The sequence below is a fragment of the Somniosus microcephalus genome, chromosome 7, assembly GCF_052327205.1.
Source record: "Somniosus microcephalus isolate GS21.2 chromosome 7, FLI_Smic_1.0, whole genome shotgun sequence".
NCBI classification, from domain to species: Eukaryota; Metazoa; Chordata; class Chondrichthyes; order Squaliformes; family Somniosidae; genus Somniosus; species Somniosus microcephalus.
In genome coordinates this window covers 171233226-171252100 of record NC_140993.1, presented here as the reverse complement: position 1 = coordinate 171252100, position 18875 = coordinate 171233226, and the positions used below count along the sequence as shown (strand labels likewise).

The following is an 18875-nucleotide window of genomic DNA, read 5'->3' as shown; positions in this document are numbered from 1 at the left end:
CTCAGAGCGGTTGTACATAATTCCTTTAACAGCAATGTAGTTACTGTCTGTGCCTGTACCTTTAATTACACTGTTTGACTGTACAATGTCTAGTTACCTTTACAGCGTGGTTTCAACGTGATGACGTCATGCCGTTAGTCACGTGATTCCCCAATGGCGGGAAGAACGTGATGACGTCAGCCTTCAGACCAGGGGATCAGTCCTCGTGGAGCCTTCAAGGAGAGCAGACCTGTAGTTGATGTATTCCAGCAGTTTCTAGTTAAAACCTGTTTTGTTCCATTAAAGTTCATTGTTTTAATTGCCCGAGTCGAACTCAGTCTTTTCGATAGGAACCTCCTTTCCTACAACCTGCCATTTGTCAGGTCAATTCTGGATGTTACCACGGTCTTGTTATAGCTGGCATGGGCATTATCTGAGGAGTTGTGGATGAAGTTGAACACTGTAGAATCATCAGTGAACAGTCCCATTGCTGACCTTATGACAGAGGGAGGGCCATTAATGAAGCAGCTGAAGATGGCTGGCTCAAGGGCGCTTCCAAATATAACTACTTCAATGATGTACTGGGGCAGCGATGACTGCGAAAAATCTTCTATACGTCTACCCTATCGAATTATTTTAAAATCTGTCACTACATAAATTAATTAAAAAATATTCCCAACCCACGCATGACTGCTGCATAATTGATGTAATAATTCCTGTTGACCTTATTTCATTAATAAATTTTAGCAAAGCCATGTTATATTTGTTCCTTTTATTTCATTAATACATTTTAATCCAATCCTCTTGGGTTCAAGGTCCACTTCTATTATTTCACTAATATATTTTACAAGAGTCATTTTTTAATTTCTTCCAATACAGGAATAGAATTGAATTAAATGGCTACTATTTTTATTTAACTAATAAATTTGCAACAAAGCATGGATAAAATGTCCTACTGCATTACCATAAATGGTCACTGATTTTATTTCTACTAACCCATTCCATTAAATATTCACTGCTCCTCTTGATTACTTTTGGGGGAAACGCATTAAATCATAGAATGATACAGCACTGAAGGAGGCCATTCAGCCCATCGTGCCATTGCCGGCTCTTTGAAGTAGCTATCCAATTAGTCCCACTGCCCTGCTCTTTCCCCATAGCCCTGCAAAATTTTCCCTTTCTATTGAATCAACTTCTACCATCCTTTCAGGCAGTGCATTCCAGATCATAACAACTTGTTCCGTAAAGGTTTTTTTCCTCGTGTCGCCTCTGGTTCTTTTACCAATTACCTTAAATCTGTGTCCTGTGGTTACCAACTCTTCTGCCACTGGAAACAATTTCTCCTTATTTATTCTATCAAAACCCTTCATAATTGTAAATATCAACTTCATATATTAAATTTGATATGTTGGGTACACATTTCATTAAAAGATCACTGTAAGTACATGCAGTATCTGTTATCCCTGCAGGTGGAACTATGGTAAGTATTTTCAATGTTAAATATGTGACACATGATAGCTACTATTTTATAGTTAGATTGCACAATCTGGCCATTGGATTTGCATAAATCACACACAATGCTTTCTAATTTTTGTTTTCAGCCATTAAATTCCTCAGTAACTGAAATTGCTTAGGTCGAAAATAAGGACTTAAATTTTTTTTTTTAATTACATAATTCACAATAACTTGATGCAATGTATCCACTGAACTGTCTTTTATGTCTTTTAATGCTTTCACCAAAGTTCTTACATGAAGGCGTCAGACTGTCACAAAAGCCTGGACTTAGATTGGACATTTTTGTCCAGAGCAGAATTTGAATTGTGTACTCTAAGCATATTCAGTCTGCCTATTTTCCCAGTGTGCATCAATAATGTTCAGTCAGCTCTAATGATGAGTATTCTTCTTCAGCTTGTAACGCTTTCTGCACAGCAGCTTTTCTTCAAATGAATGTGAAAGACGAGGTGAATTTCAAATACTGAGGTAAAATTTATATTGAATGTTATTTTTTTTTTAAATAGTTGTGTGAGTGAGATAAAGAAAGAAATACCAGGGTTCTGCTGACATAACCATTGTAGTTTTTACTTCGTGTTCTATAAACTTTAATACACGTTTTAAAGATTATAGAACACAAAACAAAAGCTACAACAGGTGTGTCATCAGACACTAATAAGAGTGAGAGACAAACTAGTGGGGGAGGGGGGAGACAAGAGAGCACTACTGAGAGAAGAGTATCTTCCTTCATTTAATGTTACTTACATTTTCAAAAAAGTTACATTTTGAAACCAATTAATTATCTCCACCCGTGTTTTAATCTAATCACATACACCTGTGAGACAGAGATTCTAATTTCTAACACCTATGACTTCCGGTGAGCAGACACAAGTTCTGGTCTCCGAAAATTAGGTTGACATCCAGCAGAGTACTCGCGTCCAATGGGCGTGGAGTGGCAACCCTCCAACGTATCTAGCCAGTCCTCCTGGTGGAGGATTGTGAATCAGGCTGTCCATATAAATAAAAAGGGTCTTTGTTGCAGAAACAACCCAAGGCATGATCTACTGGATGTAAAACCATTGGAAGAAATGGGTTGCCTCGTGCTGGTAGCCATGGAAGAGAAAGATGAGACAGAGGGAGAAAAAGATACATAGAGAACCCCTTATCTTTGCATGGAGCGAGTGGGAGTGAGAGATGGAGAAGGGTGAGATGAATGACAGTGGAGCAAAGCTGGAGGAGACCATGCTGGGGTTCAGTGTGTTGTCCAAAGAGCAAGAGGTAGGGCGGGTGATGGGAGTATGGGGGCGATAGAAAGGGGAATAGATATTGGAAAAATGAAGTGTTGAGGGAAACAATAAGAGCAAAAAGACGGGGGAAGCACAAATAATTGGGAGAGAAGATGGGAAGGAAGCTATTAAGAGCCACATTTTCCCCACAATCCCATCTCAAAAGCAGGATGCAGCCATTTTTCACAACATGCCACATACCACCAACCACCCTTATTTACATACATTATTCATTGCTTTCAATAGTTCAGGCAGGCGCTCTGGGCGCCTACAGAGAAGCCCGATCCAATATAACTGGCAACAAATTTCTGGGTTGTAATGAGTGCGCGCTTCCTGCCCGCCATATTGGACGTTTATGTGTCTGTTTAGCACCCAAAAAAGGGCACTTCACGAGCAAATTTCTAGTAGCCTTGATGCTTTCACTTGATGGTGCCACAACTCTTTGAAAGAGCAGAGAATGGACGGCCGACTGCTGTGGGACCAGGGATACCTCCTGATGCTCTGGCTAATGACACTAGTCCAGAATCCCCACAGTCCTTTACTTGGAAGTGGAAGAAAAAGTAGGTTAAGGCACAGAAAGACAGACAAGGAATTAGTGACATAATTTTCACTTAAAGGCAGTCCTTGAAACCCTTAATGAGCTGTTCAATGGTCCTCTCTACACTATCCTCATTCCATACTAACATGCTGGTTCAGATTCCCCCCTACCTTCACTGCCATCCCTACATGTTTGCCCTCAACACTAATTATCATATGTCCCTTCTACTCAATAAATCATAATCAAACATACCAAAAAAGTGCAAACAGTTTACTTGCCTATTCGACATGTGTGTTTCTATATCAGTGTTAGCTTTTGGTGAAATTGTAGTGTGTACTACTCTCCTACTACTTCTAAGTGCCACCTCAGTGACAGAAGCAAGTGTTATGTCATGCTGCTGCTGTTCAACTTGTAGCAAGTGATCTGTTTCTGCTGGGTCATGCGATTGGCCTGCACGACTGCTAGCACCTTGATGACTGTTGCTGCTATTCCCTTATTGCCTCTTCTGCAATAATCTGACGGAGCTGCCTAGAAGGCAGGTGGATTCATCATCAGTGTCCCTATATACCATACCCCAGCTGCTGGCTGCCCCAGAAATCATTGTGGAGACAGACCCTAGGCTGGCACTAAAGAGCATGAAGCCTGCTATCAAGGTGCTCTCCAGTTGATTCCCAAGCTTCTGCAAGTCAAAATTAAGAGTTCCCTGTACGATCTCAATAGTGTCAGACCCAGTGTTACGAAGCAAAACTGCATCAACATTTTGACCTTCTGTCCTTAGAAATTCACCCACAGAATGCCCTGGAGTTGCCAATTACTTCATGGAGTTCCACAAGTTCCCCAAACCCTCCTGCTCGTCTACACAGATGTCAAAGTAGAAATGCTGCTTATACTCCGAATGTGGGAGCTTTCTCAAAGGACTGCATAAAGAGCTTCTACTGATTAACAAGTACAGCTTTATATAGTGACAGTAAGGTACGAAGTCAAAGGTCCCTCAGCAGCTGCCTTTATGACCCTAATCTTTCTTCCTCCTGTTGTGAATCGTCTGGTGCCATCTCCACTTGATCCTCTTCACCAATACCTGGTGCTCCCTACTGACTGCCCTTATTCAATTCCCCGAATTATCTAAGTAGAGGGGGGAATTTTAACAACAAAGTGAGTGGGTTTGGGAGCAGGTGGGTGGTTAAATGCGCTGAAATTGACAGCGGGTCGGGAAGCCAACTTCTGCAATTCACTCGAGCGTGTTTGGCTGCGTGTGAGAAACTTCCTTGGGAGACAACAAAACTATCTATCTTGCTGCTCGCACCAATGTACGTGTATCTGCGCTGGTGCATGGTGTGCATAAGTCCTGTGATGGGGCACCCTCAGAGTTAGCGACCTCCTCTGAGAAGTCATCTTCCCCCTCTGGCACCACCTCCTATGGGACACTTGATGGGCCTGTGGGAGATTAAAGACATGAATTAGAACTGTCATGATAAGAAGGTTTTAAGTTAACATTATGCACATGATCATATTTCACTGGCTGCTGACATCAAGTCAACATGAGTGACTGTTGTATGCGACGTGGTTGTGTGATATTTAATTCTGTCACCCGGTAGCTGTGAGGTCCCAATCTCTCCATCTCTGACCGCAAGGCACGCCGACACTCTGCTTATTTCGAGAGCATCTTTCCCTGCAGCTGTCAGCGTGACAATGACTGGAGGGCCACCTCCAGTTCTCTGCCTATCCCTGGTGATCTGTACTCTCTTCTCCTGCAAGGAGGGAAGAGGGAAACAAGAGATCTTTGAGTGAGAGTCATGGAATGAGTGGAACAGATGAATGAACAACATCCGTTGAGGGTGACTATGAGGGAGAGGTGTGGTACTGCATTAAGAGGAGGGTGAATGTCAGTGGTGGATGGTCAGATGGGGATGCAAGGAAGTGCATAGACAGAGAGGGATGGGTGCATCTGCAAGATATGTTGGAGTGAGGAGTGATGTGCAGGAGTAGGCTTGGGAAGGCAAAGTGAGGGGGCTGAGGTGACACCCACATCAGGATGTAGTTGAATGTGCCATTGTACTCATCTTTCCAGCCCTCACGAGGTCATTAAAGCGCTACCTACACTGTATGCAGGAGCATGGCACCACACTCCAGCTGCTCTCCTCCTCTGCTATCTCCAGCCACACCTGTTTGGTCATTGAGGCTGGCTTCTTCCTCCCATCAGCAGGGAATCGAATCTCCCTGCGGGTCCCCTTACACTTCGCAGCATGAGGTTTAGGGACGCATCACTGAAGCGAGGTGCAGCCTTTGTACGCTGAGACTCCATTCTATAGTGCTTGATGTGTTTCTCCCACCTCCATAATCCTTCAACTGTCATCTTTGCAGTGTTCCTTTAAATATCTCAACTGAAATAGACCCATGCGTATAGTCATCATGCTCGCTCATGCTAATTGGTTGGGAAACCCGGAAGTCAGATGCAAATCCTACTTCGGGGTTCCCGCTTCCAACGCGTCGACAGGTAAATATTCTGGCCGATGTATCTGGACTTATGTTTGCAGATTCTGGACTGTTTGTTGGGTATCAAGGTGATGGGACTACTTCCTCATTTTGAGAGATCTACACAAGAAAGTGATCATGCATTAGGGTACGTAGGCAGTAGCCCTGCACAAAGCTGCAAAGGCCACAATGATGTCTTGCAGCAGAGGGTCAGGTGCCTGATAAATCACTGTATTTTTTAATTGTTCTCAGGATGTGGGTGACACTGGCAAGGCTGCATTTACTTCCCATCCTTAGTTACCCTGAGGGCATTAAGAATCACATGTAGGCCAGACCGAGTAGGGTTGGCAGGTTTCCTTCTCTGAAGCATATTAGTGAACCAGTGGGTTTTTAAGAGCATAAGAAATAGGAGCAGGAATAGGCCACTTGGCCCCTCGAGCCTGCTCCATTCAATAAAATCATGGCTGATCTAGGGCTCAAAGCCACTTCCCAGCCCACTCCCCATAACCCTTCACTCCCATATCTTGCAAAAATTTGTCTATCTCCACTTTAAATGTATTTAAGGAACCAGCCTCCACAGCTCTCTGGGGCAGAGAATTCCACAAATTTACAACCCTCTGAGAGAGGTTGTTCCTCCTCATCTCAGTTCTAAAAGGGCAACCCTTTATTCTGAGACTGTGCCCCCGAGTTCTAGATTTCCCCATGAGGGGAAACATCCTCTCTGCATCTACCCTGTCGAGCCCCCTCAGTATCTTATATGTTTTGATAAGATCACTTCTCATTCTTCTAAATTCCAATGAGTATAGGGCCAGCCTGCTCAACCTTTCCTCATAAGTCAAACCCTTCATCTCTGGAATTAAACTAGTGAATTGTCTCTGAACTGCCTCCAATGCAAGTATATCCTTCCTTAAATAAGGAGACCAAAACTGTACGCAGTACTCAAGGTGTGATCTCACCAATACCTTGTACAGTTGTAGCAGGACTTCCCTGCTTTTATATTCCAGCCCCCTTGAAATAAAGGCCAACATTCCATTTGCCTTTTTGATTACTTGCATGATAACATTTTGTGTTTCATGCACAAGGACCCCTAGGTCCCTCTGAACTGTAGCATTTTGCAATCCCTCTCCATTTAAATAATAGTTTGCTTTTTTATTTTTCCTGCCAAAGTGGATAACCTCACACTTTCCCACATTATACTCCATCTGCCAAATGTTTGCCCACTCACCTAGCCTGTCTATATCCCTTTGCAGATTCTTTGAGTCCTCTGCACAACTTGCTTTCCCACCCATCTTTGTATCATCCGCAAACTTGGCTACATTACACTCGATCCCTTCATCCAAGTCATTAATGCAGATTGTAAATAGTTGGGGCCCCAGCACCGATCCTTGTGGCACCCCACTAGTTATCGTTTGCCAACCAGAAAATGACCCATTTATCCCGACTCTCTGCTTTCTGTCACTTAGCCAATTCTCTATCTATGCTAATATATTACCCCGAACTCCGTGACTTCTTATCTTATGCAGTAACCTCTTATGTGGCACCTTATCGAATGCCTTCTGGAAATCCAAATGCGCATACACTGGCTCACCCTTGTCCACACTGCTGGTTACATCCTCAAAGAACGCCAGCAAATTTGTTAAACATGATTTCCCTTTCTTAAATCCATGCTGACTCTAAATGCCCTGCTACTGCTTCCTTAATGAAGGACTCCAGCATTTTCCCAGTGACAGATGTTAGGCTAACTGGTCTACAGTTTCCTGCTTTTTGTCGCCCTCCTTTCTTAAATAGGGGTGTTACATTAGCGGTTTTCCAATCCGCTGGGACCTCTCCAGAGTCCAGGGATATTTGGTATATTGCAACCAATGCATCCACTATCTCTGCAGCCACTTCTTTTACGACCCTGGGATGCAGGCCATCTGGTCCAGGGGACTTGTCGTCTTTTAGTCCCATTATTTTACCGAGTACAGGAAACTTTGTGCTATCCGGAGGTGAGCTATCCGGCAAACTGGAGCCACCGGCAGAAATCAGGTGCCGTTTTTTATTCTTCTTGTTTGTTTTCTTTGCTTTTTTTCCCCCCCCACAGTCAAGCAGTGCAAGGTCTGTAGCTATAGCAACAGCTTTAGCTACAGACCCTTGCAGCCACACACGAGTGTTTAGAAGCTGTTGCTAAGCAACAGTGATTGTTGTCAGATACGGAGAATCTCCGTATCTTTCAACATTAACTCTGGAGTGTACGGCACTTTTTAGGCAACGGCAGCAGCTCGGTCCCGTCGGTGCCGGATAGCACAAAGTTTCCTGTACTATTTCCCCAGTGATCGTGATTGTCTTTAGTTCCGCACTCCCTGTGGCCCCTTGACTATCCATTATTGGGGTGTTGTTAGTGTCTTCTACAGTGAAGACAGATGCAAAATATTTGTTCAGAGTCTCTGCCATTTCCCCATTCCCCATTATTAATTCCCCAGTCTCATCCTCTAAGGGACCAATGTTTACTTTAGCTACACTCTTCCTTTTTATATACCTGCAGAAGCTCTTACTATCTGTATTAATGTTTCTTGCCAGCTTACTCTCATAATTCATCTTCACTTTCTTTGTTATTTTTTTAGTCATCCTTTGCTGGTTTTTAAAAATTTCCCAATCCTCTGGTCTCCCACCAATCTTGGCAACATTGTATGCCTTCATTTTCAATTTGATACCTTCCTTTACTTCCTTAGTTAGCCAGGGATGGTGCTCACTTCTCTTAAAATCTTTCTTTCTCACTGGAATATATTTTTGGAGAGAGTTATGAAATATCTCCTTAAATTTCAACTTTCTTACCCTTTAATTTGTTTTTCCAGTCCACTTTAGTCAGTTCTGCCCTCATGCCATTATAATTGCCTTGGTAAAGATCAGGACACTGGTTTGGGATACAACTTTCTCACCCTCCAACTGAATTTGAAATTCAACCATGCTATGATCACTCTTTCCTAGAGGATCCTTTACTATGAGAACATTTATTAATTCTGTCTCATTACATAGTACCAGATCCAAGATAGCCTGCTCCCTGGTTGGTTCCATTACATACTGTTCGAGGAAAACATCCCGGATGCACTCTATGAACTCCTCCTCCAGGCTACCATGGCTAATTTGATTTGTCCAATCAATATGGAGATTAAAATCACCCATGATTATTACAGTACCTTTTTTACAGGCCTCCATTATTTGTTGATTTATACTCTGTCCAACAGCATTGCTACTGTTCGGGGGCCTGTAGACTACGCCCACCAGAGACTTTTTCCCCTTATTATTTTTTATCTCCACCCAATCCGATTCTACATCTTGATCTTCTGAGCCAATATCACTTCTCACCACCGCACTGATCCCATCTTTTACCAACAAAGCCACCCCACCTCCCTTGCCTTTCTTTCTATCCTTCCGAATTATCATATACCCTGGAATATTCAGTTCCCAGCCCTGGTCGCCTTGCAACCACGTCTCTAATGGCGATCAGATCATACCCATTTGTAATCTTTCCCACTAAGTTGCTGAAAGTGCAAGCTGATAACAGCGCAGCGAGGGAAACAGGACATCTGGGACCTGAGTGAACAGGGCAGCCAACAAGGTATCTCCTTAACCAATGAGATTTAAGGATTGGGAAATAAACAGCGGAAGGACAAGGAGGATGAATTAAAGGGGTTGAATTCAATGTTAAATAAAGTACAGAAAGAGAAATAAGGAGGGAAATAAAGACTGGATTAAGCGAGAGGGAAAAAGGACACAGAAAGGAAGAAAAAAAATGTAAATTTAAATGTGACATTTTTAAAATCTCCCCGAAAAATTCAAAGCCTGTTGGAATGAGACTCCGCACTTGTAACAGTTAATTTTTGGTGCTAGAAGTTGATTGGCAGTAATTAACGTTTATCATGTTGTTAAAAGGGTACTTATGCAATAATTACTAGCCCTAAATATTTGCCGCGGGTTTAGTTCGTATCTACCATGCAAATACAGCAACTTCTTGACATTCAATGCATTTTAATGGTGAGGTAGTTGGCGGAATGCCATTTTCGTGAAGCTAACAGCGGAGCGGCGCAGCTTGGACAGCAACTTTTGGATATTCGCATTTAACCGCGCATCTGCCCCTCACCTGAAGTTACTATACCATTTACCTCACTGTTATTTTGACAGCAAAATCTGGCACAATAGGGTTGATTTTTTGTGAGGGTGCACCTGGACAGTAGGCAGGTGGAGCGCACCAGATGTGTGCTCCATCTACAATGATCTGAACCCATCTATATTTCCAGGTTCAGGACAATTGCATGGGCCAGGAATGACCCCATTGCAGACCCATCCTGAAAAAAAGGGAGCAACTGTTGCAGGCCTGAAATGTTAATCAAAAACAGTAACGAAATGCTGCCTAATCCGGCTGCCCTGAAAAAAGTCAACTACCTCAAAATGGACAAAGAGGAGAATGAATTGGGATGCCTGCTTCAGTTGCATGGCTGCACCTATTATAGCTGCAGATACTCTGAAGCCATTTAAGGGGAGCCGGAGGCAACCTTAAGGACATACAACACAAGTCTCCAACCATTTTTCTTGTGCTTTGGTTCTGGGGATTAAGCATTCCCCAGGTGCAAAGAGTAGGAAAACAGCCCTAAATTAAGATTAATAGAGTCTGAAATCTAAGTGGTCAATAATAATGTTGTAAAATTAAATCAGTTCTTCACATCAATATTTGCAAATCATGTTAACCTCTTCACATTTTCCAAATTGCTGCAGAAACCAGAAACTTTCGCAGATATTGATAAAATGTAATTATCAAAGGAACTCAAATCATCAAAATGTATACAAAAGTAAAATACTGCAGAAACTGGAAATCTGAAACAAAAAAAGAAAATGCTGGAAATACTCAGCAGGTCAGGCAGCATCGGTGGAGAGAGAAACAGAGTTAACGTTTCAGGTCGATGATCTTGCATCAGAACTGGAAAAAGATGTAACAGATTTTAAGCAAGTACAGAGGCAGGGAAAGCAGGGAGGGGAGGAAAGAACAAAAGGGAAGGTCTGTGGTAGGGTGGAAGGCAGGAATGATTAAATGTCAAAAGGGATGATGGTGCAAGGCAAAAGTAATGGGACAAGTAAAGAAACAAAGATGGGTCCTGAGGGGCTGTAAATGGCAACAGCAGAACCATTCCCAGCAGCTGCTGTCCAAAAAATATGAATACAGGTTCCTTGGACAAGATGAGACATGCCCTGAATTCTCAGTAAAATGAATAATTGACAAACAGCCTCTGAATAATATTTCTTGAGGCTGTGTAAATACAGGGTCTGTATCTGAGAGCTCGCATTTGATGTTAATCAAGGAATTTATAAATCATTAAGTCTATGGACTAGATCATTAGGTCATAAGGAATATTCAGCACGTTTTTAGAGAAAATAAATCATGCCTCAAGAATCTAATGGAATCCCATGAAAATGTAACTGAATTAGCAGATGAAGGCTAGCCAGTGGATTTTCAGAAAGCACTCGATAAATTTCTGCATGTCTGATTTTTAAAGGCAACTTAGGGGAAAAAATTGGGTGGCGCCCAATTTGGGGCAATTAGTGCCCCGAAAAAGGTAGCGCCCCTCCCCCATAAATTCAGTAGTAGCGCCCCAAGCAGGAGGTGGGGCACTACTGGAAAGCACTCCACCTCCTGCTTGGGGCGCTACTACTGAATTTCGTGGCGCAACATGCCGTTGCAGGCCTTCTTCCCTGATTAAAGGGGAGGGGCTTGGCGCTGCACGCCCGGGTGGGCCTTGCTGGATCACTGGGGAGCGGAGTGCTGTGAAAACAGCCCGGCACTCAAGAGGATTGCCGGGATGAGCGATCGCGGACGGCACCCCGCATAAAAAAGTGAAAGGGGGCAGGTGCTGGCAGTCAGCCAAAATAAATATAGCCACCCGACACCTGCCCTTTAAGTAGCATCGCCACTACTGCAAAAACGTCCCGCGATCCTGTCGGACATATCGTCCAGCGATAGGTCAGGGGGCGCAAGGGAAGTTTGTGGCCGATGACGCCATCACCGGCGGCACAGCGTGCAACCGGCTACCGCCGCCGCTGAATTTTGTGGGAGGCATATGGGGAATTGTGCGCTGTTAGCTGGGGGTGCTAACGAGAGGCGCTAACCAAACCAATTTTCCCCCCTAAGGCTCATAGAATGAATGACAAATTAGTTGATTTAACTGAACATTGGAAAAGGAATACAGAAGACAATGATAATTTGACAAGGTTCTGTCTTGGCGAACAGCAGAGCTGACAGGGGTCCATTCTTCATCCTTTCTTTAACATAAGGTTTGCTGATGACATCAAGATGCATGAGCAAATGAGGGGAGATGGAGAACATTCAATGGGGTATGGGTGAATTAAGTGAAAGAACTAAGGAACTGCAGATGGACATCAAAGTAACTAGCAGTAAGATGTTAAAAAACTGCACAGGAAGTTTGAAATGTGCCCTCAGTGGATGTTCTTCTGAAAAGATGAAAAGGAACTTACACTGTAAGGACCTAGTTAAAGTGAATCTATTACAAAGGAATGTAAAAAATTAAGATGAACCTTCAGTACATTTGATTATAAGTTAAAATGTGATTGTTTAAGCTTATAATAAACATTAATAAGGGTAAATTTAAGCATCATATACTCAAGAAGGCATTAATACATTGGACAGGGTTCAGAAAACAATGATAAAGATGATGCTGAGACTAAAATTTAAATTATGCAGACAAGATTACAGAACTGAACATGTTTATATTTGAAAAAAGAAAAATGAGGGGACAAGACACAAGCTTATAAAATATTGAATGGCAAGGATAATGTAAGTATAAGGTATCCAATTAAACTGTCAGCACAGCAATAGAGCACGAGTACAAATTTAAGAAACAACTTGCGTTACGGATCATCTGTCCATCATAGAAATTATGCAATTTTCCTTTTCATCAATATCAATGGAAATGAAAATCAGGTTGTTTCTATAAAAAGTGGCCAATCCACAATGCCAGTTTTACGCCTGGACGGTAAGTTGAAAATCTCCCCCATGAAATAAACTCCCATCAAAAGCAGTTAAGGCTATATTAATTAACTCCTTTAAAAAAGAATTTGATGAATATTGTTAAGAGCAGAATTGAAGGTTATAAAGATATTTATAGGCAGAGATGATCAAATATTCCATGTAATATTTTGATTCCCATTCCACCAGGACTACAGAAATGTCATCTGTGAAATGCAACTAATTAAGTTTGAATAATATAGTGTATAGACTTATATTCATGAGTTTTTGCTTAATTACCTTTGGGTGTGTAGGAAAAGCTGTAGCAAATCTGATACAACGAGGTTAACATTGTGTGGCATAACTGGAAATTGAACTGAACTAGAACTGTAAACAGTGATGAGTTAAGTGCTACAAATCAAACAGAGGCTTTTTTTCATCTCAGCCAAACAATATTGTACCTTGGGCTAGTTTTAAAAATAACATAAACCTAACTAACTTTTAATTAAGTAGAGTTGCAAAGCACTTTCAGAGATGGTTAGTACAGCAACCAAAATTTGTAGATATGTTTGTGCAGCTTTAATTGTAACCTAACAATTGACCTGTTGACTCTAGAGGCAGATATTGTCAAGAGTGCCTTAAGTAATGCTTTGATTTTGATAAATTAAGATACTAAAACAGGCTTATACTTCAGATTTTAGAATGCAGCTAAAAGTGTATAGATAGATTGGAGAAATTTAAAGAATATTTAGAATGTAGAAATGTGCAATGTTAAGGATAATCCAATAGTTTGTAATAGTGTGTCAAAGTATAGCAGTGGATCAGCATAAATACAAGCTGGAAATTAAGGAAAAAGGATCATTGGTGAACCAAGAAGGAAGTAGACTAGAGATGATTCACTAAAGATATACTTAGGAGATTAGCATCAGTACCCTAGAGAAAAAGAGTAAACTGTTTTTATCTAACAGTTAAACTGGCATCTGGCTAACAATTGCCAGAGTCCACTCCCAGTGCAGAGTTTCATTCAACAGGAGCACAAAACAGAAGGGGGAATTTTAAACTACTCTGCCTGGCAGGAATGGGGCAGGTGCGCAATTAAAATGTGAGTGCTCAATGCCCTGTTCCTACTCGATTCCCGCTGGTGCACTTCATTTTAGGCAGCCAAGGCGCCTGCCAGAAACAGGCTGGCGCCCCATGAATACATGCAAATCGGGTTCCTATGATGTCATTAAGAACCCGATGACATTTTAACAGCCGACTGAGGGAGACGCCTGGTGCGGACACTGTAAAACCTGACAGGGAAGAAGAGGAGGCTCACTAAGGTAAGTCACTAACTTTCATTAGTAGGGCCAGGAAGAGCAGAAATGCATCTCCGGGCTCCACAAGGATATTCTTGACTTCTGCTGCCCCAGGCCATTACCCCACCCCCACCCCACCTCCCATTTGTGAAATGGCCCCAATTCCCCCATCCTGCGACTTACCTTGGTGCCGCAGGATGGCGTCTGGACCCCGCGATTTTGACTTGCCCAAAGCTTGCCTGCTGCTTCTTTCGACCCTTTGTGGGCAGGCAACTGAATCATATTGAAAATCAGGTGCATTGTGAATCAATATGCTGCCCTTCGCACCTGATTCTCCAAACTATGCACCCAACAAACGAGACTCCTTGCTGAAAGGGGAGGCTTATAATTTCAGGTATGTGCATCTTTACAACAGACTAACCCCGTCAAGTGCCTGGTATTATTTTCAAAAATGCATATTACTTTTATGTAATGTTAAGCTGAACCTGGCTAAGGTTATGCCACTGCAATTCTGGCAATCATCTGTGTTATGTTAGTTGAACCCAACTAATACTGTGCTTTATAATTCTGAAACAAAGTTGTGCTTGTGATACTTACACAGACATTTGAATTATCCTTGCCTGCACAGTAGTGAACAAAAGTAGTTATTACTACAGTACACTGAATTGTGCCCTGCAGAACTTTTGATATTTCTGAGTTAAACGGTATTCAAGCCTTCTTTCATGGTGCAGCAAAACTGATGAGTTTAGAATTTTTTAACTAAGTTGTTTTATGGAAATATAGAAACGTTAGTCGAGTAGGAGGCCTGCGCTGAATTTATGACCCTCTCAAGGGTCAATTTCACACTCCCACTCCCAGTTTCTTGCATTCTCCCCAAACAAATACAATTCTTATGGCTTCACTTCATCTCCTTTTATGTTATTATCCTTTAGATAATTATACAGTATCTTTTTGAATATTGCAATCAATTTAACATCAATCACTTGTGGCAAAGCATTTCACACTCTGATAACTCAAAGTTTTTCTAAATTCCCACCTTTATATATCTATATTTATCTTAAGAGCATAGCCGCTTGTCTTCGATTTACCCAGCACTGAAATAATATACCTATATTCACCTTGTCTATTTCGTTTATCATTTTGAACACCTGTATCAAATAACAATAACAACAACTTGTATTTATATAGTGCCTTTAACTTAGTAAAACATGCCAAGGCGCTTCACAGCAGTGTTCTCAAACAAAATTTGACACCGAGCCACACAAGGACATATTAAAACAGATAACCAAAAGCTTGGTCAAAGAGGTAGTTTTTACGGAGCATCTTAAAGGAGGAAAAAGCGGTACATAGGAACATGAGTAGGCCATTGAGGCCCTTGAGCCTGTTCCGCCATTCAATGGGATCATGGCTGATCTGCAATCTAACTCCATTTACCCGCCTTTGGCGGAGAGGGTTAGGGAAGTAATTCCAGAGCTTAAGGCCTCAGCAGTTGAAGGCACGGCCACCATGGTGGAGCGATTAAAATTGGTTAATACTCCCTCAACTTTCTTAGTTTGAGAGAATACAGTCCTAGTTGCTCCAGCCTATCCTCATAACATAGACCCGTCATCCCTGGTACTATTCTGGTAAATCTACATTTCTCCAGGGACATTATATTACTCCTATACCGAGGAACCCAAAACTGCACACTGTATTCCAGTTGCGGAATCTGAAATAATACAACTATTATTTTGTAGTCACCATGGCTTCTTTGTTTTTGTATTCAATCCCTATTGCTATAACCCCAAAAGTCGCCTTAATTGCTTTCTTTTACCTGTCCACCTATTTTTAAGATTTATGTATCTGTACACTTTTACATATATATTAAAAATAATTCATAATCTGCCACCACCATCCCAGTACAGCCACACCCAAGACCATCTTCCTAGCACTACCACAACCGAGCATCTCCTCCCACCAATTCCACACACCTAACACATCAATTCTAGTACTCCCACACCCCAACACTCCCTTCCCATACTTCATGACCACCCTCCCAACACCACGAAAAGGACAAAACCCTGGGGTAAAGTTTCCACCTTGGGCACAATTGGCGATTCCAGTGCAAGTTGCACTCAAAACTACACCCGTTTTGAAAAGTGTTTGTTTTCCCCGAGTTTCTGCTCAAACTCATTTGCATCTCGCTGAACACAAAATTTGTCATGAACCAGCGCAATCGGACAGCGTTTTAAAACATTCTTTTAAAAAAAAAAATTTCCTTTAAAAAATATTCCTCGATATAGTTAGGTGTGGTAACTTGGTAAAGTTTGATTAATACAGCTGAAAATTGGTTTATCACAAAAAATAAGCATTTAAAATCAGTGTCAATCCACCACCTGTGAGTATAACTCGATTTTAAATTATTAAAAATGACTTTTAAAAATATACAAAACTATTTCTAGCTAGATTGGGATACAGTAGTGAGGTCCTTAGTAAATTTTTAAAAAACATTGAAAACGTACCTAATAGCGTCCTTGCGCCCAAAAGATCCAGCTTCATTTTTGGAGCCACCGTGAAGGCCTGCAAACGAGCGCAATTAGCCAAAACTCCCAATGGTGATTAATTCACCCTGGGGGCGTGGCCAGTTTTGTACGCGGGGCCTGTTACTAGCACGATATTTTAAAAACTAGAGCAAGACCGCGGAAACTCAAGTTGTGCCAAACACAATTTGTGCTTAAAATTCCACGATCTTTTGCACGGCTTACGCCGAAATTGGGGGAACTGCGCTGAAAAAACCCAGCATAATCGAGTGGAAACTCCAAGCCCCTTGGTCATCCTCAGTACTTCTACATGCCTCATATTTGCCTTCAACTACATCTTCCCTACTGTCTTCCTTTGGATCCTGGACTCAAAAAAAGGCAAGACATAAAATTCATTACATAGCTAAGCAAATGTATAACAACAATTATGAAAGCTACTGATGTACAAATTCTATGAAAGTGTGGACATAATCACATAATGTGACTGGAAAATATGAACAGTCCATGATACTTTGCAATAAACATAATTTTAATTATTCAATCACCATAGGGGCAATTTTAACGCTGCCTGCCCGGCGGAAACTGGGCAGCCGGGTAGTTAAAATCGCCTGGGAAACTTACCCACCAACGTTCCGTTCCCATCCCGCAGTCTTTAATTTTAACCTGAGCAGTCGGGAAGGGCACACACTGGAAACTGGTGGGGTCTTACTTCAAATATGCAGATTGGGTTCCGATGAGGTCACGGAGCCTAACTGCTAATTTAACCATTGGCATGAACATAAGAAATAGGAGCAGGAGTAGGCCAATCGGCCCCTCGAGCCTGCTCCGCCATTCAATAAGATCATGGCTGATCTGATCCTAACCGCCAATCTACTATCACAGAACCATCTCCTGAATCTAACAGAATTAGACACACAAAATAGGAGCAGGATCAGGCTACACGGCCCCTGGGCCCGCTCCGCCACCCACAGGGCCACGTCCGATCCGAACCTAGACTCATGTCCAAATTCCTGCCCGCTCCCCGTAACCCTTAATTCCCTTTACTTCTAGGAAACTGTCTATTTCTGTTTAAATTTATGTAATGATGTAGCTTCTACAGCTTTTTGGGGCAGCATATTCCATGGACCTACCACCCTCTGAGTGAAGTAGTTCCTCCTCATCTCAGTTTTGAAAGAGCAGCCCCTTATTCTAAGACTATGCCCCCTAGTTCTAGTTTCACCCATCATCGGGAAAGTGGTTGTGGCTTTCCCGCCAGGACAACCAAGCAGGAAAAAGAGTTGAGGCCAGAAGTGGCCCTCCCGAAACCCTGGGAACACCACCACCTCCAAGTTCCCCTCCAAGTCACACACCATCCTGACTTGGAAATATATCGCTGTTCCTTCACCATCGCTGGGTCAAAATCCTGGAACTCCCCAACAGCACTGTGGGAGTACCTTCACCACACGGACTGCAGCGGTTCAAGAAGGCAGCTCTCCACCACCTTCGCAAGGGCAATTTGAGATGGGCAATAAATGCTGGCCTTGCCAGTGATGCACACATCTCATGAACGAATAAAAAAAAAACTTACCGTAGTCTCCTGTCACCCTACATTATGCTCTGACCTGCCAGCCAGCTGCTGCTTCCCGGCGGTTTCACGTGGTTAACTGACTGGCGGCATGAGGATCAGACCTGCGAGTTAAAATTGCCCGAGCTTCACGTTGCCAAGGTCTGGATGGTTTGCTGCCTGCCCTAGCCCCCACCCGTCCAATTTAAAATCGGGGCTCATAAATCAGTGCCACGAATAATGTTTTGTACATTACATAGCACATAACTCACCATGAGCAAGGTCACCATTGATCCATTTATATTCATGTTGATATTGAGCACCTCACCCTGAACTACTTATAGCTCATAGTTCAGTATTTTTGTACAGTAGTTATAAGGAAGTTTCACTTCAGGTCACAACACAAATTCAGTAATTTAAATATTTTAACCTCTCTTTGCATCCTCTGGGCCTCGTTTTTTAATATCTGGATTAATTGTTCGCACTGCTGGATGTGGTCCTTGTTATTTTGTAAGTCCTCTTGGCTTCCATTCAACTCTTCTGACAGTTGATCAATCATTTCTTCACAACTTTCCATTTGGCTGCACTTTTCTTCATATCGATGTTGCAAGGTCAACATTTCATCTTTTAAATTATGGACTGTCTCATTCAGCTCCAATATCTGTCAATACCAAATTCTGAGAATAAACAATCTAATTTCAAAAGCATTTATTATTTATAAAGCATGTATAGATTTATAAATCTTGTTATACTGC

General features: G+C 42.2%; 1 protein-coding gene across 1 annotated transcript in view; it reads right to left on the bottom strand.

Moving 5' to 3' along the window:
- Window positions 1-18875, bottom strand: part of LOC147115004 (uncharacterized) — an 869491-nt gene that overhangs the window by 405390 nt on the left and 445226 nt on the right. Inside the window, exon 18 of the mRNA XM_085993202.1 lies at window positions 18551-18781. Coding sequence (XP_085849328.1) covers window positions 18551-18781 — 231 coding nt within the window. The remainder of the gene's footprint in view (window positions 1-18550; window positions 18782-18875) is intronic.